The sequence below is a fragment of the Typopeltis vanoorti genome, chromosome 1 (assembly GCF_054136105.1).
Source record: "Typopeltis vanoorti isolate ZY-2024b chromosome 1, IOZ_Tvanoo_1.0, whole genome shotgun sequence".
Lineage (NCBI taxonomy): Eukaryota > Metazoa > Arthropoda > Arachnida > Uropygi > Thelyphonidae > Typopeltis > Typopeltis vanoorti.
The window spans coordinates 11,836,066-11,863,635 of NC_143549.1; the positions used below are offsets into that span (position 1 = coordinate 11,836,066).

Below are 27,570 nucleotides of genomic sequence, written 5' to 3' on the forward strand. Positions count from 1 at the left end.
TTTCCCTGCAATCCACTGACATTGTCATTGATATAAAGGTTAAATAATGCAGGTCTTGGTACTGGGCCTTGTGGGATCCCGCTTGAAACATTCTGTCTCCTTGATACTGCTCCTCCATAGACAACTTTCTGATACCAATCACATTGCCAATCCCAAAATCCAGTTCACTAATTTGACATCTAAACCTATGAGCTGCAACTTAAATATCTGCTTATCATGTGGTGTCCTATCAAATATCTTTGTAAAATCCAAAAAAATTGCAGAATGTGCTTTTCCTCATCAACTGCTGTTGTCACTTTATTATAAAAGTCAATCATATTACTAAAACAAGAGATTGGATATTTTCCCTTAACAAATCCATACTGACTCTCACAGATAACATTACCCTCATCTGCACAATGCTGTAAATGATCCCTCACTAATTTCTCCAAAATCTTAACAACTACTGTTGAAATATAAACTGGTCTATAGTGTGACACTTTCAGTCTGCTAACAGTCTTATGCAATGACACTACCTATCCCTCCTTCCAATCCTTGGTCACCTTTCCTATAGTCAGACTTTCAGTGAAAAGCTAGATCAGATCTCCATTCTTTAGCACATTCTCTCAAAACCCCTGGCAAAATCCCATCCAGTCCCATTTCTTCATTGACATCCAGTATTTGAAACACACTCTCTTCTTGACTTCTAAACCTCGAATTTGCCCTATCCCTCTTGTATTAAAACCTATTTCTCCAGGATGAAATACCCAATAAAGTGTTCATTGAAAAACTTCGCTATCTCCTTTGCATCAGTCACTCTATTCCCATTTTTTATCCAACAATGCCATTCTTCCACAGTCATTTTTCCTTCTAATGGCGACATGGCAAAAAAATTCCTCATGATTTTTTTTTTTTGGAACTCAGGGCAAATTTCTTCTCGTATTCCAGTTTTGTCTTCCTTACCATACTAGTCGATCTCCTGACCTGAGTCTTATATTCTTCATGCATCTGCTCTCCACCCATCTACTTATATCTTTTCCATAACCTCTTTTTTTTTTTTTTTTTTTTTTTACCTGTAGTTCCATTCATTAGCAAACAGATGAAAGAGGGGGTGATATGATTGAGACTTACAAACTTCTGAAAGGATCATACAGGATTTCAGTTGATGGAATTTTTCATTTTATGGAGGATGGGGAAAGGAGAAGAGGATATCTTTGGAAACTTAGAATGAATTCCGCTAAGAAGAGGGGTGAGGACTAGATTTTTCACTCATAGGGCGGTTCATGTTGGAATGAAATGCCATTGGATATGGAATGTGCAAGCAGTTTGAATGAATTTAAGAATAAGTGCGATAGCTGGTGCATGTAATATGTGTGCTCCTTTTACGAGTCTCTGATTTCATGGAGGTCTCTCTTAATAATAGTAATAATAATAATATTGTTTATCATCCACTTCACACCAAATTGTGTTCTCTTTTTCACTAACAATACAGCTTGCTATTGCTGCTAATAAATACTCCTTCACAAGTTCCCAAGCACTGATGATATGTTGCCCTTCATATTCCTCCCTTAATGGTACTCTCCCAAGTTGAATCTAAGACTATTATAATCACCTGCCTTATAATTCCACATATATTCATTTTTCTTTGATACTCCTGCATGCCTATTCATCTTCCAAGTCAAAATCACATGGTTACTCTCTCCAAATGGGATAGAGATGCCATCTCATTTATAATCTTCTCCTTCTACTACATTTGCCTAAAACATTTTACCTTTAAGAATTCCAGAGATTCCATTTTCTTATTACTACATGAAGTATCATCTTCCCAATTTATATTGCTTTAGAAAGTATTTTTAACTTGGGTATAATTATGTTAAAGATACCAAGCAATTTTAAACCTGGTTTTACTCCATTTTTTTCCAAGTAAGCAAACAGACAAAATGTCAAGTTTGTGCCTGCAATTGATGCAAGACTAGCTGATCCTACAGGTAGTGCAAGACCAAGGCAACTCGTGGTAAAGGTGGAGCAAGCTCTGATCACTAATCTTAATATTTACCCTTAATGCCAAAACACATCTCCAAGAAGGGGATGTATGATGTTTTGTATTAAAGGCAAGGGGCCACTACCCAGACCGGTTTCGACCTTTATTGAGGTCTCATCAGTGGGAGCCAGGCTAGAAATACCAAGATTTAGTAATGCAGAGCTTGTAATTATTTTACCAAAACAAGTTACCATAAGGTGTTATAACCTTATTAAATAAAATCTCAGGAGAAGATATAAATGTAGAAAGTATTTTTAACTTGGGTATAATTATGTTAAAGATACCAGGTCTTGCACTACCTGTAGGATCAGCTAGTCTTGCATCAATTGCAGGCGCAAACTTGACATTTTGTCTGTTTGCTTACTTGGGAAAAAATGGAGTAAAACCAGGTTTAAAATTGCTTGGTATCTTTAACATAATTATACCCAAGTTAAAAATACTTTCTACATTTATATCTCCTCCTGAGATTTTATTTAATAAGGTTATAACACCTTATGGTAACTTGTTTTGGTAAAATAATTACAAGCTCTGCATTACTAAATCTTGGTATTTCTAGCCTGGCTCCCACTGATGAGACCTCGATAAAGATTGAAACCGGTCTGGGTAGTGGCCCATTACCTTTAATACAAAACATCATACATCCCCTTCTTGGAGATGTGTTTTGGCATTAAGGGTAAATATTAAGATTAGTGATCAGAACTTGCTCCACCTTTACCACGAGTTGCCTTGGTCTTGCACTACCTGTAGGATCAGCTAGTCTTGCATCAACTGCAGGCGCAAACTTGACATTTTGTCTGCTTGCTTACTTGGGAAAAAATGGAGTAAAACCAGGTTTAAAATTGCTTGGTACTTGGTATCTTTAACATTATACTGCTTTAGTTAAAATCTCCCATAACAATCTCCCTGCACTTGCCTAGCTCAACTGTGTAAACATTGCCTGCTCCTCCAACTCTGTATTTATATCCTGAAGTAACATTCCACTAAATATCATGTCCTTCCCACCTCTACTTCATACCATATGCTGTCAAAACCATTAGTACCATTGCCCTCCAAATCTTCCACTCTGAGAGGACATAAGTCATCACTTATCATAAGCAGTACTCCACCAGCTCGTTTTCCCTTGCTATCCTGTCTTAAGATGCTACTTCTATTCCTGTCTGTATGTCATCTTCCATCAACAATATCTCAGTTCCCAATAAACTTCGGACACGCTGATGCACCATGAATTCATCTCCTTTATTCTGGATACTCCTGGCATTAGTATAAAGAGTTAAGGCACTGTCACTGTGTCTATACCTATCATTATTCCCTCCAGATTCCACTGAATTCAGCATTACCCAATGTATTTCCCCTTCTCCCAAGCACCTATCCCACAAGAGGCCACTCCTGCTACCATCACCAGTGTGTGGGAAATTGTGAAAGAATATTTGTTATCAGCAATGGTAAGTTGTATACCACGAGTGAAGAAGAGGGCGCAATTTGGAGTAAAGTGGATGACAAACAACATTAAACAGGAACTGCATGCGAAAAAGAGGCTATGGAAGAGATATAAGGAGACAGGTGAAGAGAGGATGGGTGAAGAATATAAGACACAGGCCAGAAGAGTGACTCGTGTGGTAAGGAAAGCGAAACTGGAATATGAGAGGAGATTGGCCCTAAGATCCAAAGAAAATCCTAGGGAATTTTTTAGCTATGTGGCCAGTAGGAGGAGAAATGACTGTGGAAGAATGATATTGTGGGATAAAAATGGGAATAGAGTGACTGATGCAGAGGACATAGTGGAATTGTTCAATGAACACTTTATTGGAGTATTTCATCCTAGAGGAGTCAGTTTTAATGCTAGAGGGATATGACTGGTACGAGGTCTGGAGGTACAGGAGGAGAGTGTGTTTCAGATACTGAGTACTCTGGATGTCAGTAAAGCTGTGGGACTGGATGGTATTTCGCCACGAGTTTTGAGAGAATGTGCTAGCGAATTGACAATACCTTTAACGTGGCTTTACAATGAAAGTCTGGCAAAGGTGCCCAGGGAATGGAAGGAAGGTAAGATAGTGCCATTGCATAAGGGTGGTAACAGACTGGAAGTGTCTAATTATAGGCCAGTCTGTGTGTCATCAGTAGTTGTTAAGATCTTGGAGAAAGTAGTGAGGGACCGTGTACAGCATTGGGCAGATGAGGGTAATGTTATCTGTGAGAATCAACATGGATTTGTGAAAGGACGCTCTTGTTTTAGCAATATGCTAGCCTTTTATAATAAAGTTACAAGAGCATTAGATGAGGGAAAGGCATATACTGCAATTTTCTTAGACTTGGCGAAGGCATTTGACAGGGTGCCACATGATAAGCTGATATTTAAGTTGCAGCACATGGGTCTGGATGTCAGATTGGTCAACTGGATTCAGGATTGGCTGTCTGATAGGTATCAGAGAGTTGTGTATGGTGGAGCAGTTTCCAGGAGGCAGAGGGTTACAAGTGGGGTCCCACAGGGCTCAGTACTAGGACCTATATTGTTTAACCTTTATATCAATGACATAGCCAGTGGATTGCAGGGGGATGTTCAGTTGTTTGCGGATGATGCGAAGCTGGGAAGGATTATTAGTAATAGCGCAGATGTGGTGGCCCTGCAAGAGGATTTGAATAAGCTAGATAGATGGGCAAATGAATGGGGTTGTCAGTTTAATGCAGCAAAATGTAAGGTCTTGAGGTTTGGGAAACATCGATGGGTTGCTGCATACTCTATGGGAGGAGTTATACTGGAGGAAGTAGGGGAGACAAGAGATCTGGGGTTGATGATTGATAGAAACCTGAAGTTTAGGGGACATATTGCAAAGGTGGTGAAGGTAACACAGAGGATTGCTGCTATTATGAGAAGGACACTGACCTGCAGAGTTAAGAGGGTTATCATTCCGTTGTATAAGTCTCTGATCAGACCACACTTGGACTATTGTTCTCAGATTTGGTCCCCAGGATTTGAAGGGGATAAATTAACTGTGGAAAGGATACAAAGACGGATGACAAAGATGGTTTCAGGACTGTACAATGATAGTTATGAGGATCGGCTGAGAGAATGTGGACTGCAGAGTTTGGCGGATAGAAGAAGGAGAGGTGATATGATTGAGACTTTTAAACTGTTGAGAGGTGGTTGCAGGGTTGACACTGGGGAGTTCTTTCGCTTGGTTGATCAGCGGGAAGGAGTGATGACAAGAGGCCATCCCTGGAAGTTACGAAAGGAAACTGTGAGCAAGAGGGTAAGGAGTGGTTTCTTTGTGTGGAGGGTGGTTGAGCCGTGGAATGCATTGACTGATGGAGTGGTGGGAGCGAGAACGGTCAGTGACTTTAAAGAGTGGTATGATAAACTTTGTGTTTCTCAGGGGGGGGACCTCCCCTCGATGAGTCTTGACAGACTTTATGTCTTAGGAAGGACCTCCCTCGATGAGTCTTTTGACTCCTTGGAGGCCTGAATAATAATAATAATAATAATAATCTACCCTGATAATTCTAGTTTCTGTGTATTGACACAATGACTTGTTCAGAGAACAACATTCTCTCCAGATGCATCTTTCCTCATTCAAATGCATGCCATCTCCTACATACAATTCCTTTCTCCTCAAATGCCCTTCAAGCATCCATATATTCCATGCCTTTTTCTTGACACATTCTGGCTATTATACTATTCATTATTGCTGTTCTTCTCTGCAGTTCTGCATCATCATACCTTGCCAACACACCCACATGCAATCTTCCCTCTCTCATCTTCCATACAACCTTAAGCATGAACCAGATCTCTTGCCACCCAAGTCACACTGCCTCTCAAGTCATTCATGTCCACCATGACAATCATCTCACTTAATTGCCATTGTCACACTATCATTCTTCCAAGAAAATACTCTTCAGGTAGTCTATCTTGCACAAAACACAGGTCATCAAGCAGTACCCCATACATCACACCTCTTTCCTCTCTGTTTATTCCTTGCTCACCTCCATTTCTCACTCTTTCTCCTTTAACACTTTCTTTCTTTGTTTTCCACTTACCTGTTGTCCTCTCATCTCTCCATCCCTGGTTCCAACACTGTTTCTCATTTATCGAATTCTCTCTCTCTCTTTAACTGGTTCTCCTATTCATTTCTCTTCCATACTTTCCATAACTCTCTCTCACTCCTACTCTTATTCACTTTGCATTCATTGTTTCCAGTCACCTAATCTCGTTGTTCACACTTCTAAACTCATTCCCAAGACTTCTTTTTTCAAGCATGAATATATGGATGCTTGAAGGGCATTTGAGCAGTTCATAAAGGTCTTTGAATATTCTGAATGTGACGTCATGGAGAGATTAAGAGCAGTTGATGATGGAGGAGAGATACTGACTGTAAGTGAGCAAGAGGTGTATGGGGAGTTGAGCAAACTAGATGTAAATAAGGCTGTGGGACTTGATAATATATCACCACGTATTCTGAAGGAATGTGCCAGAGAGTTGATGCCAGCCTTGACATTTTTTAATACAAGTTTTGCACTCAATCAAGTTCCTAAGGAGTGAAAGGAGGGCAAGATTGTGCCACTTCATAAAGGAGGTGATAGAATGCAAGCATCAAACTACAGGCCTATCTGTGTATCAGATGTTGTAGTTGAGTTGTTGGAGAAGCTTGTGAGAACTAGGATTCAGAATTGGGTTGAAAACAATGGTATTATCTTTCATGGACAGCATGGATTTACTAAATGTTTTAGTAATCTACTTACATATTACAATAAGGTGACTACTTCCATGGACAGAGGAGAAGAATACACAGTAATATACTTAGATTTTGCAAAGGCTTTTGATAGAATACCGCATGATAAGTTGATAGTCAAACTGGAGTGGATGCAGTTGGCTATATTAGATTGGTGCATTGGATTGGAGACTGGCTATCTGATAGATATCAACAGTATGGGGGAGCGATATCCCAGAAAAGGAGAGTTTTTAGTGGTGTGCCTCAGGGGGAAGGGGTCTGTTTTAGGACCATTGCTGTTTAACTTGTATATTAATAATATTGGTGAAGATTTGGATGGAGATATTCAGTTGTTTGCAGATGATGCAAAGTTGGGGCAAACCATGAAGAGTAGAGAAGATGTTGTGGCTTTACAAGAAGACTTGAATAAATTGAGTGATTGGGCATGGGAATAGGGATGTGAGTTCAATGTTGCAAAATGTTAGGTTTTAAAATTTAGAAAACAAAGATGGGATGCAGAATTTATGCTCGGTGAGGATTTATTATTGGAGGTGGAAGAAATAAGAGATCTGGTGGTGATAGTGAATAAGGATCTGAAATTTATGGGACACATAGCCAGAATTGTGAAGACAACACAAAGGCTTCTGCGAATGATGTGGAGGATACTGACGTGTAGAAGTAGGGAGATTCTTGTTCCATTGTATAAGGCATTGATTAGGCCACACATGGACTATTGTGCCCAAATTTGGTCACCTGGTTTTCAGAAGGATGAAGAGATGTTGAAAAGGGTCCAAAGTAGTTTCTGACCTCTGGAATGTCGAGTATGAGGAAAGATTGAGAAGATGCAACTTTCAGAGTCTGGTGGACAGGAGGAGGAGGAAGGGAGATATGATAGAGACCTACAAGTTATTAAGGGATTGTTATAGGATCAATGCTGGAGAGGTTCTACAGAAAATAGTGGGAGATCAGGGGAGAATCAGAGGTCATCCCTGGAATCTGTATAAGGAGGGTGTGAGTAGGGGAGTGAGAAGCAGGGTTTTTTTTCATTCATAGTTGTGAATGATTGGAATGCCTTGCCTCAGAGTGTAGTGTCTGCAGAGAATTTGTGTGTGTTTAAAGCATGGTATGATGAGCTGTGTGTTTGATAAAAGGATCTCTTAGATAAGTCTTGACTGAATGGGATCTTGGGTAATAATAATAATAATCTGCCTCCAGCCTTCCCACTGCTGTTTTCACTAAACACAGCTCTGGCCTCTGGCTTTCAAGAAACATATTAACTCATTTCTGCTTTCTTTCTAACTAATCCTGTTTTATACAATTTTCATTTGCTCATGTGGAATTGATAACATGTATATAAAACTTTTAAAAATTCTTACAGAAGAACATAAAAAATATACATGGCTTGGACAAAGTTGAAAAGTGTTTTTCTTGTGCTTTGGACAAAAATTGCCTCAGCAATTTGTGTGTTAGAAGTGTTTCAAGTTTTAATGAACCCTTTAAAATAGCAGAACTGATGGTATGATGTTAAGCAAATTTAAGTACTCAGTCTTATCTTCCTATCAGCACTGCTCAGAGAATATTGTACAAGGTGCACAACTGTTGTCTCCAGATTCATGCATGCATCTTATTCACTAGTTCACTAGAAAGATATACACTTTCGTAAAGTGTATATCTTTCTAGTGCTTACTTATGAGTAATTTGAAAACAGCAAAATGTTGGCATGAAAATATTTAATTATTAAATTTAAAACATAAATAATTATTAAACTATTTATTTTTTGCCATTTTATATGTAGTGAAATATTTTAGTGTTGTTAAAAATACAAACTTATTTAATACTGACCATTTGATAAACTTGTCTGATGCTGGTGGTTGGTTTGAAGACCATTCTGGTGTTGTAGGCTCTTAGTATTCTGGCTATTTGATAAGAAATTGACTTGATGAAAGGGATCACTACAGTAGAAATGTGCTGGGAGCTTGATTCTGCTTGTCTGGGGTTGTCACTGTATAGATATTTTATGAAGACCACATCAGAGTGGTCTTCAAACCAACCACCAGCATCAGACAAGTTTTAGGATCCCCAAAAGATAAAGTGCCATTCTACAAATATCCAGGAGTATATTACATTCTTTGCTCCTGTGATCTTGCTTACATCGGACAAACTTCATGGAGTTTGGAAATCAGACTTAAAGAACATATCGGTGATGTAAACCACAACAGAAGTATCTCTTCCAGCTTAGCACATCATTTCTGTACGTCTAACCACACGATAGAGTAGCAAAACGGTTCCATGCCATATCTGGATGATGGCTACAGACCTTGTTTATTCAAGGAAGTCACAATAGTGTTAATAACTGGCGGAAACCTCAACAGAAATCAGGGTGCAATCCTAAACAGTTCATGGAAAAACTTGATCCTCTCTCTAAATCCATCTGAACTACAGCTAGCCAGTAATCAGATTACACACTTACAACAAACATGCATGCGTGATAATGAATAAGAACAATAAGTCCTTTCAGTCTCTGTCACGCGAACGTGTAACCTTAGCTACTAGTTTGTTTACAATGTTTTTATGTTCCTTTCAATTTGCATTTACTAGTTTTTATGTCTTTCCCTAAATGCCTTGAAAAAAGCTAGACAGTTTGCTGGCGAAACTGGTAGGCTATAATATAAGATGTTTGTAAAATGGTCAGTATTAAATAAGTTTGTATTTTTACTTGTTAAACGACCAAATATGTTTTATTTTAGTGTGGTCTTATTTCTACTGTAATATAGACTTTCTGTATAGGATTTCACTTTGGTTTCATTAAACAGGAAACTGCAATGGGGTTGAAGATGATGAATTAATAAATGACAAAGGGGAGAAGATAGAAATCAGTGATTATGTTTGCAGCTTTCAGGATGAAGGAAATCATCAAGAATGCATATCATCATTTGATAAATTGGTTTGTTAAACTTTGTTTCATGAATATTCATTTATATTGTCTTATCTGCGATTCTGTTTACAGAGCTTTGTGGATAGAAGCGATGGGATACATAATGGGACATATAAGAGTTGTTAAGGGGTTGATACTTGATTAATGTAGAAGAGGGTGTTTTTTTTTTTTTTCATTGAATGGGAAAGACAACGATGGAGCAAGAGGCTATTCCTGAAAACTGTATAAGAAGGATGTGAGGAGCAAACATGAATCATAAGAATGAGTCATGTAGCATGTGCTTATTATTTTATGTCTCAGTCACAGCTGAGTTGACAGTATTCCACTATTAAAGTTCATTTATGATTTACCCTATTTAATATCTCAATACCAAAGAGCAGGTGTTGAGATATTAAATAGGGTAAATCATCTTATATAAGTCCTTGTTTTTTGTCATGGCACTTCTCTAAGCTGACTCAGCAGTCATAATCACCTGCTTTGTAATTCCATATATCATATATCCCTTCTTAACAGAAAATTCTGCATGTCTGTCCAATCTCCCAGGTTAAGACCATGTGATTGGTTTTTTTTCAAGTGGAAGCAGTATGGCTATGTTGGTTACAGCTAGGTTCTCTGATGCTACATCTAGCATGATTGAGCCTCAAGACACTTCTGTTAAATGTTATCTCAGTTACTCTTGGTAGCTGTATAAATTTCATTTCCTTCCCTCTGGGTGACTGTTTTCCTCCTTAAATGCAAGACTAGTAATTATAATGGATAATTTCACCTATGTCTCCATTCTGTTCCTTCCTTCTGTCCTCTCAGAAAATATTATACCCATTGCATTCTGTCTCTGTGACTATATTATCCTCAATCAGGCAAGTCTCCTCCTATAACTTTTAGCAAAGTCGACTGACCAATGCCAAAAATTCCTATTTTTATTCCAAGTACCTCTGGTATTACTATACATAAACTTCAAAAAAACCCTTCATCCCACAACCTCCTTTATACCTCCTTTGTTGACTATTCCACTAATATTAAGAACCTGGGGAGCTACATTCAGCATCATATGATCACTGTCCCATTTATTTGCATATAGGTTGCCTGGACTCCTTCTGAACATTCTGGTTTCCCCATCTCTACTCTTTAAACTCATATTGTACTTTCTCAAGGCACCTAGCTGTAATGAAATGCTACCAATTTATCTTATATAAGTCCTTCTGTTTATCAGACTCATTCCACACATCCAGAAACTCTAAACCATTCTTCCTGCATAACCCATGTGCTGATTCATTCACAGCCATAATTCTTCATCTCAGCTTGCCTCTATTATATCATGTCAGTAAACTTACAATTTTTACTTTCTCACTCTTCTTATTCATTTGTACCAGCAACTCTTTCATATCTTCTCACATCCTGCACTGCAGATAATTAGTACTGGCCAAGATAATCATCTCTTTTACTCTCTTTCTCTCTCTCTGCATCTTTTACATCATCACAACATCCTTAATCTTGGCTCAAGGGAGACAGGATTTCATCATGCTCTCTCTGAGCACTCCTTTTATTATGGAATCCCTATACAAAATTTGATCAATATTCTCCTTTTAGACTGCTTTCTCTTTAATTTCTGTGCCGTATCACACACACCAGGTGTTTTTCCAACCATTGTATCTCACATTTTGCTCTATGTATAATATCAAATAAGCATGCCCACTCATTATCTTCTGGTCATTCTCTTCATGTTCCACTGATACTTTCTTGCTGTCAGCCATGTCACATGCACATCTCACTCAACTCCATTACTTTACTTGCAACAGTCTTGCCATCCTTTGTATTTTCTTGTCTTTTCATAATTCACCTCACCTCACCAGTATCATTCTTCTTTCTCTCTCCACATCTCTGCCACTTACTTTCAAAAAATACTTCCAACATGAGTTCACCCATTCCACTTTTATCCACAAATCTGTCACTCTATGAAGTGAATACATTTCACATATACACTGCAGTAAACAAATCATGCATACTAAATTTGTCACATCAATGCCATGACATATAATGCATTATATTTATAACAACAATAATAGTTTTTAAAGCCACATAAACAAGTTAATGGCCTCATAAACAGACAAATAAACACAAAAATAATAACCTAGAAAAACTAAATCAATTGTGGATAATTATTTTCTAAAATAATTATCGTTTCCTAAAATATTTCTAAATTATCATTTCTAAAATAATTATCAAGTAAATATCATTTGTAGAAATTTTAGTTCATCTACTGAAATAGATTTGGCTATTATCTATCATCCAGGGTGGAAATAACATAATAATACTTGATGAAAAGCCACAAGAGAATAAAAATGTTTACAAGTGAAATATGGCACAACATACTGGTGAGGCCTCTTATCAGTAGTTTAGCTAGAGCTTTTGCCGCCCAGGCAAAAGTTTGCCGCCCTCTCAATACACATCAAAAATACCACTAAAAGACAAAATGATGTATAGGGAAATAAATTAAAGCACTACATTTATTTTTGAAGTAAAACTTTAATTTCAACATTCTAAAATGTTATTTTTCTTGCTTATCTATTATCAAAATCGTCTATTACATTTGCAAAGTCTATTTCATAGTAATATAGGTAATTCTTAATCAATTTTAATTTAGAAAACACCTCTCATAACTAGCAGCACTTACAGCAATTGTGGGGAAAATTCGCAGTAATATTACAATATTTGGAAATGAGTTCTCGAGACTGTATTTTAGAATTAACTACAAAAAGTTCAAAAAGGTTCAAAATGCCACCTGGGGAAGACCGCTCCCCCCCCCCCCCCCCCCCCCTCTAGCTATGCCTCTGCCCCTTATTAGATATATAATAATATCTCAATGCCAGCATGTCAGTAAAATTAGAGAAGTTCATTACAAGATCTTTGGCACATCAAAGTGTTTGTATAATGAATATCTTCTTCTTTAGCCTTTTTCCATCCACTCCTGGATATAGGCTTCTCCATTATCTTTACAGTTCCAGTCTGTCTTTTTTTAGCCAATGTCCACAATTTCATGTCAAATCTTTGCAGATCATTCCTCCATCTTGTTCTTTGATAACCTTTCCTTCTTTTGGTATCCACTCAGTGCTCAATTTTGTCCACCTTTCATCTGGCAGTCTACTAATATGGTCAGCCCATCTTCATTTACATGCTTTACAACACTTCACTATATCTTCTACTCCAGTCATATCTCTATTTCTAGTAGTTCTTATTCCATCTCTTTTTTGTTATATGGAATACTCTTCTCTCCAAGGCTGTTTGAACCACACACAACTTGTCTTCCTTTTTTTTTTTTAAAGTTGTCATCCATTTCTCAGTTCCATAGGTAAACATCAGAACAATACATATATTAAAGAGCTTTCTTTTTAGGCATATAAGTAAATCTCCTAACAAGTAATCTTTATTCAACCAAAATGCTTTCTTTTTTTTGTGTGATTCTTTTACTTATTTCTTTATTTTGTTTTTCCTTAAAACTAACTAATTGACCAGAGTAAATATAGTTCTTCACAATTTCAACATGATTATCTATTAATTTTAGTTCAATATGATCTGAAATTGTCATCAGTTTGGTTTTAGTTAGATTAATCTTTAAACCATTTATCCTGCTTGCTCTAGCCTTTCCTGGGCTTCTTTATTTTTTGCTAAAAGAACAATGTCATTGATGTCAATGTCATTGATGCTGTTTCCATAGTTTCTCTATGAAACATTCTTAAAGACTTCTTCTAATGTATCAGTAAAAACAAATTGGGTGATATAGGATGTCCTAGCCTTACTTTTCTTCCAATACAAAATTCCTTTCCCTTATGTTTTAGCTTTATACTGGCTGTTCAGATTTGATATACAGTTTTTAATAATTGGATATCCTTTAAAGGGATAGCTTATTATTATTATTATTATTATTATTATTATTATTATTATTAAACAAGACCTCATGGAGTCAAAGACTCATCTAGGAGGTCCTTTTATCTCACACACATCTCATCATACCGTGTCTTAAACACATTCAAACTCCTTGCAGACACCACACTCTCAGGCAAGGCATTCCAATCACTCACAACTCTGCACGAAAAAAACCTGCCTCTCACTCCCCTACTCACACCCTCTTTATACAGTTTCCAGGGATGACCTCTGGTTCTCCCCTGATCTCCCACTATTCTCTCTAGAATTTCTCCACCATTGATCCTATAACAACCCCTTACCAACTTGTAGGTCTCTATCATATCTCCCCCTCTTCCTTCTCTCCACTAGACTCTGCAAATTACATCTTTTCAATCTTTCCTCATTTGAAGCTGTTTATTATTTCTGAATATAGGGAATGAAAGGCTTTTTCAAAATCTCATCATCATCAGATTCATGATATGTGCCCTCATAGGATGAACAGGATATCATAAAAATACGATATAAAAAAGTTACACCATTACTAACTTCTGATCAACAATTTTTCTCCATATTAATCTGTTATATGTCAAAACTCCAACATTATTAGATCTTACATATATCTGGCTTCTAAGGCACTTTTTGCATCTTATTATTACTGCATGGTCTTCCTCTGGGTCTTTTTCTGGACAACCTGACGAAGAACAGTTGTTTTGTTAATTTTAACTCTCCCATTCTATTTAAGTAATTATAATTTCTGAGATTAGCTCTGTTAATTAACACATTCCTGAATTCAAACAATGGCAACCTCTTTCTGATATCCTCATTTTTCATATGATATGCCATTGATGCTATCTGTTCACTAAACTAATCTTTCTTAGAACTCTCATATCTGTGTTCTTAAGTCTTTGATCAAGTGTTTTATTTCTAACCAGCTCTCAGATCATTCAGTTAACATGAGTTTGAACACTGTCTTGTACACAGCTAATTTAATGTTTTGATTAATTTCTCTCTTATTCCATATAAATGTATTCAGCTGACTTCCAACCATACCAGATTTACTAATTTTATTGCCTATTTCCTTATTTAATTTGCCATCGTGAAGGACTATACAGCATTCGGCAGATGACAGTAACGTTATCTGTGAGAATCAACATGGATTTGTTTAGGAGCGCTCTTGCTGTAGTAATATGATTGCCTTTTATAATAAAGTGACAAGAGCAGTAGATGAGGGAAAGGCATATACTGCCATTTTCTTTGGATTTTACAAAGGCGTTTGACAGGGTGCCACATGATAAACTGATATTTAAGTTGCATCACATGGATTTAGTGGGTTAGTCAACTGGGTTCAGTAATGGCTGTCTGATAGCTATCAGAGAGTTGTATATGGTGGGGCAGTATCGAAGAGGCAGAAGGTTTCAAGTAGGGTCTCACGGGATTCAGTACTGGGAACTGTACTGAGTCCCGTGAGAACTTTTTAACCTTTATATCATTGTAGGAGTGATATTCAGTTGTTTGCAGATGATGTGAAGCTCATCATCATCATCATCATCATCAAATTCCTGCCATGTACCCTCAAGGGGTACAGGATATGACAGTACTACATGAAAAAATTACATCATTACTAACTTCCTATCTACAATTTTCCTCCAAATCAGTCTGTTACTTGTCAAGACTCCAACATTATCAGATCTTATATTTCTATTGTCTAAGGCACTTTGTACCGTATCAATCCACCTATATCTTGGTCTTCCTCTGGGTCGTTTTCCTGCCAACCTGGCAGAGAACACTTGTTTTGCTAATCTTTCCTCTCCCTGGGTAGGGTTATTAGTAATAGTGCAGATAAATTAACTGTGGAGAGGGTACAGAGGTGGATAACAAAGATGGTTTCAGGACTGTACAATGTCAGTTACGAGGATCAACTGAGAGAATGTGGACTGCAGTGTTTGGTGAATAGAAGAAGAAGGAGAGGTGATATAATCAAGACTTTTAAACTGTTGAGAGGCAGTTACAGGCTGGAAATTGGGGAGTTCTTTCATTTCTTGGAACGACAGGAAAGAGCGAGAATAAGGGGCCCTCCCTGGAAGTTACAAAAGGACACTGTGAGCAAGAGGATGAGGAGTGGTTTCTTTGCAAAGAGGGTGGTTGAACCGTGGAATGCATTGCCGGAGAGAGTGGTTAGAGCAAGAACAGTCGATAAGTTCAAGGAGTGGTATGATAGACTTTTGTAACTTCCTCCCTGGAAGTTACAAAAGGATGAGGATGAGGAAGCAAGAGGATGAGGAGTGGTTTCTTTGCAAAGAGGGTGGTTGAACTGTGGAATGCATTGCCTGAGAGAGTGGTTAGAGCAAGAACAGTCAATGAGTTCAAGGAGTGGTATGATAAACTTTGTGTTCCCTAAGAAGGTCCTTCTTAGGCTCATTGAAATGTTTATCTCATAGTTTTCTGTGAGCACTGTACATTAATTCCTTAACTACTTCCTTAGGAAATTAGTAATTTTTGCCAAAAACGTATTGGAAATTAATTTGTATGAAATTTATAATACATTTTTTGTATAATATAATTTATTAGTATGCTGGCCCCATTTAGCTGTAGATATAAATATTTTTCATATATAGACAAAAATATAGTTTTTCCTTAGTTGTGGACAGTGGTATATATGATCTTTATAGATCTTTGAATCTATCTGATGAAATCAAAGCTTGCAGATTGAATGGTTTGGCTTATGGAAAGAATTGCTAAATAAACATGCATCTGATGAAAAGCATCGAAGAGGAAGACTGTGGCAGAGATAGAAGGATAACATCCAAAAAGATTGAGCAGAGATGGGAATCTTGCACTGGACTGGAAGGGCCTGAGACAGAAAGGAATGGAAGAAGTTGGTACTCACAGTAAAGAACCTTGGAGGATCAGCAAGATAAGGAAGAAGAAATTAGCAGGCAATAGAGGTGAGCCCATTGCCTGTTCATATTTTTGGTTAGTTATAAAATCTTTTTTTTTTTCAAGTGAAGAATGAGGATTGAAGACAATGACAGAAGAGGCATGTAATGTCTGTTGGAAATGGTCTGCAGGATATTCATCAATTCTTCAGCAGAGCAATTTTAAAAACAACAAATTTATACAAAAGCTGGCTTAATATATCCAATGAAGTAATTTTCATTATTATTATTATTATTATTATTATATTATTATTATTATATTATTATTATTATCATCATTGGCATAGACTGATTGCTGGAGGTACATGCAAAGCTAATCAAATCATGCCTTTAACTCATTCAGCCTGTCTACATTCACAACTCACTCAGGCAATGCATTCCAATCACCAATCACCCTCCATGCAAGGAACCTTCTCCTCACTCTCTTGCTCACTCTCTCCTCATACAGTTTCCAGGGGTGGTCTTTGTTCTATTCCCCCCCCCCCATTGTGGGAAAAACTTCTTCCATGTTAACCCAGTAACAACCTCTCACCAGCTTGTATCTCTCAATCATATCTACTCTACTCCTATTCACAAGGCTTTGCAAAATGCATTACCCTGATCTGTCTTTGTATTCCACATTCCAAAGACCAATTAGCCCCATTGTGAATCTTTTCTGCATTCTTTTTGACATATCCTAGTCACCATGAAAACCTGGTGACCAAATCTATGCACAACTATCCATACTAGGCCTGATTAATGCTTATGCAATGGAATAACAACCTCTTTGTTTCTGCACATCAAAATCTTTCACATCATTGCCATCAACTCCTCTACTTCCTTCACAGTTTCCATAGAAACTGTATACTTTGCATCCCATCGTTATTCACCAAATTTCAAAATCTTACACTTCGCAACATTGATCTGACAGTTCCACTTATCTGACCATTTATATGATATGTTAATTTCCTCCTATAAATCCACAACTTCTGCTTGACTTCACATTGTTCTCCCCAATTTTGCATTAGCTACAAAACATTGCATGTCATCTGTTAAACCCATTTTAATATCATTAATATACAAGTCGAACAACAGCAATGGTCCCAATACAGACCCCTGTAGTACACTACTAGTAACTTTCCTCTTTCAGGAATGTGCACTCCGATATACAACTTTCTGATACCTGTCTGACAGCCAGTCACCAATCCAATTCACTAGTATGTTATCCCATGCCATCTGTTTCAATTTATTTTACAACTTGAATTACAACTATCTATCAAAAGCATTTGCATCATCTAAATATATCACTGTATATGCATCTCCATTGTCCAATACATTCATCACCTAATTATAGTACATAAGTAAGTCAATACCCATTTATGAGGGTTGTTTGAAAAGTTTGGTAAAAAAAATAATTTAAACGCATTTTTTTGGAAAAAATCACCTTTATTTCTGAACATAGTCTCTATCGAGGTCTACATATTTGGTCCGGGTTGTTTGAAAAGTTTGGTAAAAAAATAATTTAAACGCATTTTTTTTTGGAAAAATTCACCTTTATTTCTCAACGTAGTCTCTACCGAGGTCTACATATTTGGTCCGAGTTGTTTGAAAAGTTTGGTAAAAAAATTAATTTAAACGCATTTTTTTTGGAAAAATTCACCTTTATTTCTCAACGTAGTCTCTATTGAGGTCTACATATTTGGTCCAGTGAGTGTCCAATTTTTTCATCCCATCTAAAAAGTAGGATTTGTCGAATTGTGCAAAATAGTCATTGATAGCCTTGATGACATCCTCATTCAAAAACATTTTTTCTCACCTAGCCAAATTTTTAATTTTGGGAACAAGAAGAAGTCAAACACAGGGCCAAGTCCGGAGAATACAGTGAATGTGGAACCAGTTCGAACCTCAATTCATGCAATTTTGCCATTGTGACGGCTGATGTATGGGATGATACATTGTCTTGATGAAAGAGCACTTTTTGTGCACCAATCTTGGCCATTTTTTCTTCAGTTCTTCTTTTAAAAAATGATTGCGATTAAACATTGCCAAACACGTCGTTGAAAACATCGCTAAACACTGCATTGAAAACATCACCAAACACACATAATAGACTCCTGTTATTGTCTTATCCTTTTTTTCCCGAATAGTCTATCATAATAATTCCTTGGAAATCCCAAAAAACAGTGGCCATCACCCTTCCAGCTGACAAAATAGTCTTCACTTTTTTCAGTGCTCTTTCACTGGGCATTGTCCACTGTTTTGACTGCTGCTTGGACTCAGGTGTATAGTGGTGAATCCAAGTTTCATCTACAGTCATGAATCGACGTAAAAAATCTTGCGATTGCAATTAAGCATCGCCAAACACTGTGTTGAAATGTCTTTTTGCATGCATTTTTGATCGACAGTCAACAATCGCAGCACCCATTGCACACACAGCTTTTTCTTATGCAGGATATTATGCACGCATTCATTTGAGATGCCTGCAATCTCAGCAGTCTCATGCACTTTCACTTGGCAGTCTTCCAGAATGATACCATGGATTTTGTCAATCATTTTCTTTGTAGTGACCTCAGTCGGGCATCCAGCGCACACTTCATCTTCAATGGACTTATGTATAAACCTTATGACCATGCTTATGGCCATGTTTAAACTCATTTATCCAAAAATAAATAGTCTTTAATGCTTGTGCAGAGTCCCCATGAACTGCATCTAACTTATCCGTCACTATTCACATGCTGATTAAGGTAGTTTTCCCTTAAGAATTCATTAAACTTATCTCTTCTTTCTGATTCATATTTCCATTAAAATCTTTCATTAGGATCATCTTTTTTACTTAACACATTCGCTGCCATGCTACTCAGGCATAGTTTGTTCTCGTATGCCAAACAATTTCACTTCTTCAAGGTCAGTACGGGTAATCTCGTTGCTGGCGGTAAGCATCATGCGAGTATATTCATAGCTGGCTTGTGAGGCTCATATACCAACTACAAGTATACTCGTAGTTGGCAGCAAATGCGTTAAACTACTTTGTCCAAACAGATCATATTCATTATGTTGTATATCTACATTCCTGTAACAGTTCTGTGACAGGCAGGGCCAGATTAAGGGGCAGGCTGACTGGACACCTGCATGGGGGTGCCAAAAGTAGGGGTGCTAACCCAAGGCCAGCACTCCTTCCAAAAATAATTACCTGGCAATGGAAGCATTGCTATACTTTCTTCCACTCCAAGAAGATGCAAATATTGATAGAACGAAATAATTTCTCTTTTGGCATCAGCTGTTTCACAAAGATATTGTTAAGTGTACCAAAGAGGTAAAATGCTTTTCTATTATTTTAGATTGCACCCCTGACATTAGTCACAAAGAACAACTTTCTATTACTCTGTGATTTGTAGATTTAACTGAAATTTAACAGGATTCGTTGATTTCATTCAACGAAATTAACAAATCTACAGGATAATCATTATTTGATAAGATCATTCAGTTACTTTTAAAATTAAATATTTAAATTTTATAGTGACATTAGATGACAGGACTATGACAATGGGTTCAATATGCGAGGAAAAAATAAAGGTGTTCAAGCTCGCTTATAACATCTCGCACACAGAGTCTGCCCAAGGTGTGAAATTATCTTGGTTTGACTCTGATGACAGGCATGTGAATTATCTCTACTGTGAAATACTGTTATTCTTGATCTGTCATCTGTATCCCTTTCCTCCTTTTTTGGCATTTCTTATTCTTCTTTAGAATATTTTAAATCTATTTTGACTCCCCAAAATACTATTATTCTTGATCTGTCATTTGTATCCCTTTCCTCCTTTTTTGGCATTTCTTATTCTTCTTTAGAATATTCTAAATCTATTTTGACTCCCCCTCCCTCTGTATATATAATTTTTTTAACCAAGTTTTGCATATATATTCCAATAACCAGACTACAAATATGTCAGTCTTCCCTTCCCACCACTGCAATTTTATACTCATGACCGATCCCTTTCTATTTCAGGCAACCCATCTGCACCATACCACTCTTTGCTCTAGGTCAGGGTCTTCAACTCATGGCCCGCAGAGCTCTTTGCTGCGGCCTGCCAGCCATTTTGAAAAAATAACTACTTAACTAACATTAAAACACGATTAAATAAAAAATAATTGCAATGAAGCCCGCAGGCCGCTAAACTATACTGCAGTACAGCAATCCCTTGATTAATGTGTCCCCAATTAGTGCATTTTCGATTAGTGGATCATTTTTTTTCGATACCCAAATTCGATTAGTGCACCTGTAAAATTCAATTAGTATGCTTATATACATCTTAAAAATAAATGTTACAGATTTTTAAAATTTTCAATCTATACATTTTTTATGGCTAACTATTTAAAAAATCACTCATTAGGATGAAATAATTTAGTTACCAATTTGAAACATTTTACAAAGTTATTTTTTAATGGCATACTACACTGTTTCCATGTACACTATGTTCCAAATTTACCGCCAAAATTTATATCGTCAACTTTACATAGCATTTTGCTGATCATATCACGTGCAATTATTTTCCTTACTTTTTTATTTTAAATTATTTTTCTAACCTTTAATCATGAGTAAAAGAATTAGTGAGCAAAAAATAGAAGTGTGAAAATGATTCGAAAAGTAATCTCCAAAGAAAAACTTGAAATAATAAAGAAAAATGAACAAGCCGAGTCCAGGTGAATCAACTGCTGAATACAAAGAGAAAAGTAAGGCTCCTTCAAGTTCATCATGCATGCACTCAAAATCAAAGTATTATAATGATTGAATTAGAGAGACTTCTTTTTACATGGATTGAAGATTATAACCAAAAACAGATCACGCTAAACACTAGTCTCATTAAATCAAAAGCATTGTCTCTTTGTAACCTGGAAAAACAGGGCTATCAATGATGGAAAAGAAGAAGAATTCCACGTTAGTGCTGGGCAATTTGAGCATTTCAAAAAGAGAAATAGCCTACATAATGTTCTAATCAGAGGAGAAGCTACAAGTGCAGATAAGGAGATATCCAGAGATTTTGAAGAAGGAGACTATTTTATATAGTGTAATAAGGATACTATTGTATTGTGATCAACAAATATTTAATGTCAATGAAACCGGCCTTTTATTGGAAGCGAATGCCTTCCAAGACTTTTCTAGCCAAATCAGAGCAATTTCAGCCTGGTTATAAAGTCGAATAGTCGAATGAAATTACTGCTAGCAATATGTGAGCCATTCAGAAGAACATTCTTCCACATCGTGCAAATGATTTTAGAGGCTTTTCAAATGAATCTAAGTTAATTAAATCTCATTATGAGAAGTTGAGTGATTCCGACCTGCTTAAATTTAGATACACTGCAGGAAGATCCTGAAGAATATGAAGAAAATTTAATCACTGACAAGCCCAAAGAGGTTTTACAGAAACAATTTGAAAATAGTTTTCATACAATTGAAGTTTTTAAGCAGAAATGCTTAGAAACTGACTCTGGTGAAGATAGAACCAGTAAAATTTGCAGAAGAGGCAATAGGGCCATGCTGTCAGTTGTATGAAAAAAAGAAACAATGCTCCCCAAACTACGTTAGCTCAATTCCTTGTTAAGAAGCATAATAATAAATTTATATTCTGAATATGTTTTATTGTCTTTCAGCTTCATGGTTTTCCTTTAACTAGGCCCTGAGACCCTAATTCTTTTATAAAAAAAATTAAGGGTCAAAAAAGAAATCTGAGGAATGAATTATACATTTTCCCATAAGTTATTATATTCGATTAGTGCGTTTTCGATTAATGCATCCGTTTTAAAGAACGCATTACGCGCACTAATCGAGAGATTGCTGTATTTAGAATTATAAAATGCTTTCCAGATTCACAAGGAACACAGTGCATTTGATACTTTACATAAAATCCTATAAAAATAAATATTAAATAGACATGCCTCTTCAGCCATCTATCAGACAAGCGGTACTTAAATACTAGTACTAATGTTGCAGGTAGATGGCTGAAGCAGTAGTTCATTCAAGTGCGCTGTCTAATGTCATCCAGATACATCTCGAAGGTTCTCGATACTTCGTTATTTTCATATAAATACAAAAGGATCTCATCCACAGTCAGTCAGTCAATTGTGAACAGTGTGATATTCATGTATAAGCACACTCAGGTTTGTCATGTCAGCCATAGCCTATTGTGGTTTTATATTACCAGACTTTTTTCATTAGTGTGGAGACATATTCAGTGGATAATAACTGTTACACAGCTATTTTGGATCATTTTTTGGGTTCACTTCCATCACTATGACATCTACAAGTAAAAAGCATAAATCAAGTGATTCTTGTTGGGTTTTTAATGAAAAGTGGACTAATTTGTACTTTTTTGTGCCAATCAACAATAAGCCAGTGTGTTTATTTTGTCATGAGTCAGTGTCAATATCAAAAGAATACAATATAAAACGACGCTATGAGAAAAAGCATGCATCCAGTTTCGATCACCTTCAAGGGTGGCTTTGTGTGGACAAAGTGAACCGTCTACAGACTGATTTAAAATGCCAGCAGGGTATGTTTAAAACCTGACTATCTTTGCCTGTGGCATTGATCAACAATTCAATGTGACAGAAGAACTGCTAGCACTCGTACCTATGAAGGGAACGATGAAAAGCACTTATATTCTTGAAGCCTCCAAGAAAACTCTCCAGCATTTTGACCTCAGATTAACCATCCTCGAGGGTGTGGTAACTAATGGCACCTCTGCTATGGTGGGAAAGAACGAAGGGTTTGTTGCACTGCTACGGAAAGAACCGGAACTAGAAGGAAATGATTTCGTCCATTACCACTGTTTAATCCACCAGGAGAATTTGTGCACAAAAACTATTGGATTTGAGAATTCCATGAAAGTTATTGTGACTGTTGTCAACATTATTAGGACAAGAGGATTGAATCATTGTCGATTCCAAGAGATTTTGACCCAAGAGTGTGAAACAGATCACGGCGATGTGTTTTATTATAGTTGTGCATTGGTTGAGCAGAGGGAATGTTCTTGAAAGAGTCTTTGACTTAAGGAGCGAAATACAGCAGTTCATGCAAACCAAGAGAAAGCCAATTGCAGAATTCAATGATCCAAAGTGGATGACTTTGCCTTTATGACCGACATCTCGTTGCATATGAATGACCTAAATACATGGCTACAATCCAAAGATCAACTGGTGCACACTCCGTTTGATCACATCAAAGCTCAAACTTTGGGAGGCACAACTCACAAAAAAGACTTAACTTATTTTTAGCTTCTTGCTGAGTCCAACTGTTCATCTCTTGATGGATATGCTACAAAATTAGCTGTGTTGCAAAGTGAGTTCGAAGAAAGATTTAGTGATTTTCATAACCAACAGTCTTCTTTAGATTTATTTTCAATGCCATTCAGTGTCAATGCTGTCGAAATGCCAGGATCAGAACAAATGGAGCTGCTTGAACTCCAAAACAACTCTTCTTTGAGAGAAAAATTATTCAATAATTTTTCTCTCAAAGAAGAGTTGTTCTTGCTTACATTTTACAAAGACTACGTTTCTGAGGATGCATTCCCTAATCTTCGCCGGCATGCTTTGATGATGTGCACTCTGTTAGGAAGCACATACTTATGTGAGCAATTCTCCAGAATGAAGCATGTGAAGTCCAAGACAAGAACTCAGATTATGGACCAACATCTCGAGAATACTCTTCACATAGCGACTTCCAACATTGATGCCAACATCGACAAGCTGGTCAAGGAAAAAATTGCCAAGTTGCCCATTGATATTGTAAAAAATGAATGTTTTCTTCATTAAATTATCTTTTTTCAAGTATTGATTTTATTTACTTATCATGAACCCAACTCCTACCTACACTCTTAAAGCTGAGTTTGTTTATTTTTATAGGATTTTATGTAAAGTATCAAATGCACAGCATTCCTTGTGAATCTGGAAAGCATCTTACAATTCTAAATACCGCAGTATAGCTTCGTGGCCTGCGGTATTTGAAATTTTTAATGTGGCTTGCACTGTCTGAAAGGTTGAAGACCCCTTCTCTAGGTGATGCATTATACTGCATCTCTCATTCCATTTTGGATCATCCTTGCTTCCATGTGCATTTTGCTCATCACCCTTGACAATCTGCTTTTTATGCTAGTTGGTCTCTCATTCATACTTTTCTTTTCTTGTTGTATTCATTGTCTCTCTCTCGTGCAACAACAATATCTGCAAATGTCTAATGCCAAACTCATTAATATGCAATTAATGTGCTACTTAAAAAATACAAAAAATATATATGATTAATAAACATGAAACAAAAATCCCTAACCCACCCATGGTTCAAAATGTATTGTGGGTTTACAAATTACCTTTCGTGGTTGGGAGCAACATTAAAATTAATTAATTAACATGCTGGATTTATTGCTACAATAGCAAACATTTTTGAATTCCATGATTACTATTCAGTATAGCTAATTTAGCACTGTCTGTTAATGTACATTTATTACAGCTTATTCATTCATGTTTTCTCTGCAGCCTGCAGTGAAAGATTTTGTTCCAGCTTGTGAAAGTTTGTATAGCGAAATTTTCAGTGGATGCCATCCATTGGTAGATCCTGTTTTATTTGTAAAAGCATGTAGTTTTGATGCTGTCCATAGTAATGATGAGCAAGGAGCTCTCTGTAAAAGTTTCATGGAATATGCTCGTCAGTGTTGCCAAGTTGGTGAAAATATTGCTGACTGGATGAACAAGTTTGGCTGCAGTAAGTGCTTGTATTAAAATTAAATTTAATTGCTGCAATTATTTTTTTATAACAAGGTAGTTTTTGCTTTTGTCATAATTTATTTGACATGAAGTATGAAGTAGAGCATTGTAAAAATTAATGTGTCGTTTGCACTTTTGTGAAATTATTGTATTACTCTTATTTGTTTTTGTGTTTGTTCAAAAGTTCTATACTCAATATTTTACTTTACTTAAACGTAAGTATTCTGCATGATATACAGTTGTAACTCCAAGTTCTTAATACGTTGCTTGATTCAGACTCTTATTTTTAATCCTCTCCTTCAAATTTAATCCCCCCCCCCTTTAGTCTCGAGGCCGTAATTATGATTCTTCATGTGCACAAAACTTTAGAACTAAGAAATTGCCTCTGGCTGGAGCCAATTTCTTTGTCTGAACTGCTGGTGTTTTTTTCTAAGTTGAATTTTGAAAATTTATTTGTTTATCTTGACTGCATCATCAATATTCGTAGATAGGAGTTGAATATCCTTCCAAAGAAAAACGCTCAGCAGAACTTTCCTCTCTTACTTATTATTAAATCTCGTAACGCAAAATTTTTATCTTTCAGTCGTGCTACTCAGTACTCTAGGTCACACAGATTCGATTTTTATGAGCAGTGCATTGGTATGCAGGAATCAGGCAAATTATTTGACAAGCAAAACAATTTATTCATGCTAATTGAATGTACACTAAAAGTAAGCACTAAACATTCAAAACCTCTCAGGCTCTATACCTTTCAGCAATCTTAGCTTGGATTAAAATTAATCAACTTAGCTTTACAATTCTCCTTTAAACAATTGATTTAATGCACTAGTCATTCCTACAAATTATTCATACACTAAAACAGACTTGTGCATACTACATCATATTTTAACTCAGACATTAAAATTATATCTCACACTCAAAACTGCCACATATATCAACTCTATCTTAACACATATAACTCAGCAGGATATGTCACAAAAAATTTAACTCACAGTCTAGAGTCCTTATTACTGTTCTTAACTCTAACAAAATTTCAATACAATAGTAATTTCTGTCACATATTTCATCTCTAGAAAATTCCTATACAAGTCCTTACTTTTTAGTCATCTAGTTCACAATGGTAGATCCTTTAGATCATTATCTTCATCTTTTACCTTCCGATATAGCTCACTACCGGGTACCTTTTACGATATCAAAGACATTTCATCAACTGAGACTGTTAGAAAACTCGGAGGCTGGAATTCCTGAACTGACCATCGTTACTGCAAAATCGAGCCTTCTATTACATCGTTACTGCATAATCGAGCCTTCTATTACTTCCGGACATCTGTTGGCAGGACTTTGATCTGCAACCTTGAATCGGCAAGAGACATACTGGAATTCCTTGCATGGAGGACTGGAACTGAGAGCCGGAACAGCGTCTGGGTAGAGGTGATGACACAAACCAAAAAGTGCTTGCCTAAGCACCACAAGCCACCAACGAGAAAGAGCCTTCTCAACTACCTGTGAGAAAAGGGAGTTCCAATCTATCGATCCTTCCCCATTTTATTCTCTTCCTTCAATCTTGGAACTGCCACCGATTCATTTCCCTGGATTTTTTTGGAAGGGCTTTCCCACCTACCTTGATGTTGCTGCATTAAGGTGGGAAACCCCATGCATACTTGACCTTTGCAATAGTGATTGTCTTATGTCATAAGTTAATCCATCTGGAATATTTCTTTGTCTGGAACTTTCCTTTGTTACAAATACATTTACACGTTCTTTACAGAAATTTGGTGGTCACGATATTTAACAGTTTACTCCAAATCATTTCCATACTACATAAACATAAAAAAATTGCTAATTAACCACAAGTATTTTGTATGGATTTTCGTTTTCTAGTAAAATTGGCATATAAGGAATTGTTGTACAAAATCCTTCTATGCAAGATTTTACAGCATGTCTTTGAAGATCAGTCAACCATTTTATAATAAAGTGACAGCTGAGCTGGATAAAGGAAATAGCTATACAATGATTCTGCTGGATTTTGTAAAGGCATTTGAGAGAATACCACATGGAACCCTGTTATGCAAATTAGAACAAATGAGGATGGATATAACACTGGTTAGGTGGATAAGAGGGTGACTGATGCACAGATATCAAGAAGTGATATATGAAGAAGCAGAATTGAGGCAAAAGCATTTGACTAATGGTGTGCAGCGAGGCTCAGTTCCAGGACCACTACTGGTTAATTTGTAAGTAAATGATATAGGAAATAATCTGAATGGAAATATTCAGTTGTTTGCTGGTGATGCAATATGGGAGAGCTTGCAGGATGATTTAAATAGGCTGTAAATGTGCACAAAA

The 27,570-nt window shown here is 36.6% G+C and overlaps 1 protein-coding gene across 4 annotated transcripts in view; it reads left to right on the top strand.

Annotated features, from left to right (window-relative positions):
* LOC150109786 (uncharacterized) overlaps nucleotides 1-27,570 on the top strand; it is a 1,408,745-nt gene that overhangs the window by 1,086,026 nt on the left and 295,149 nt on the right. For all 4 annotated transcript variants that reach the window (XM_090396626.1, XM_090396635.1, XM_090396653.1 and 1 more), the window contains 2 exons: nucleotides 9,537-9,667; nucleotides 24,997-25,222. In XM_090396626.1, the coding sequence (XP_090252752.1) occupies nucleotides 9,537-9,667; nucleotides 24,997-25,222 (357 nt within the window). The remainder of the gene's footprint in view (nucleotides 1-9,536; nucleotides 9,668-24,996; nucleotides 25,223-27,570) is intronic.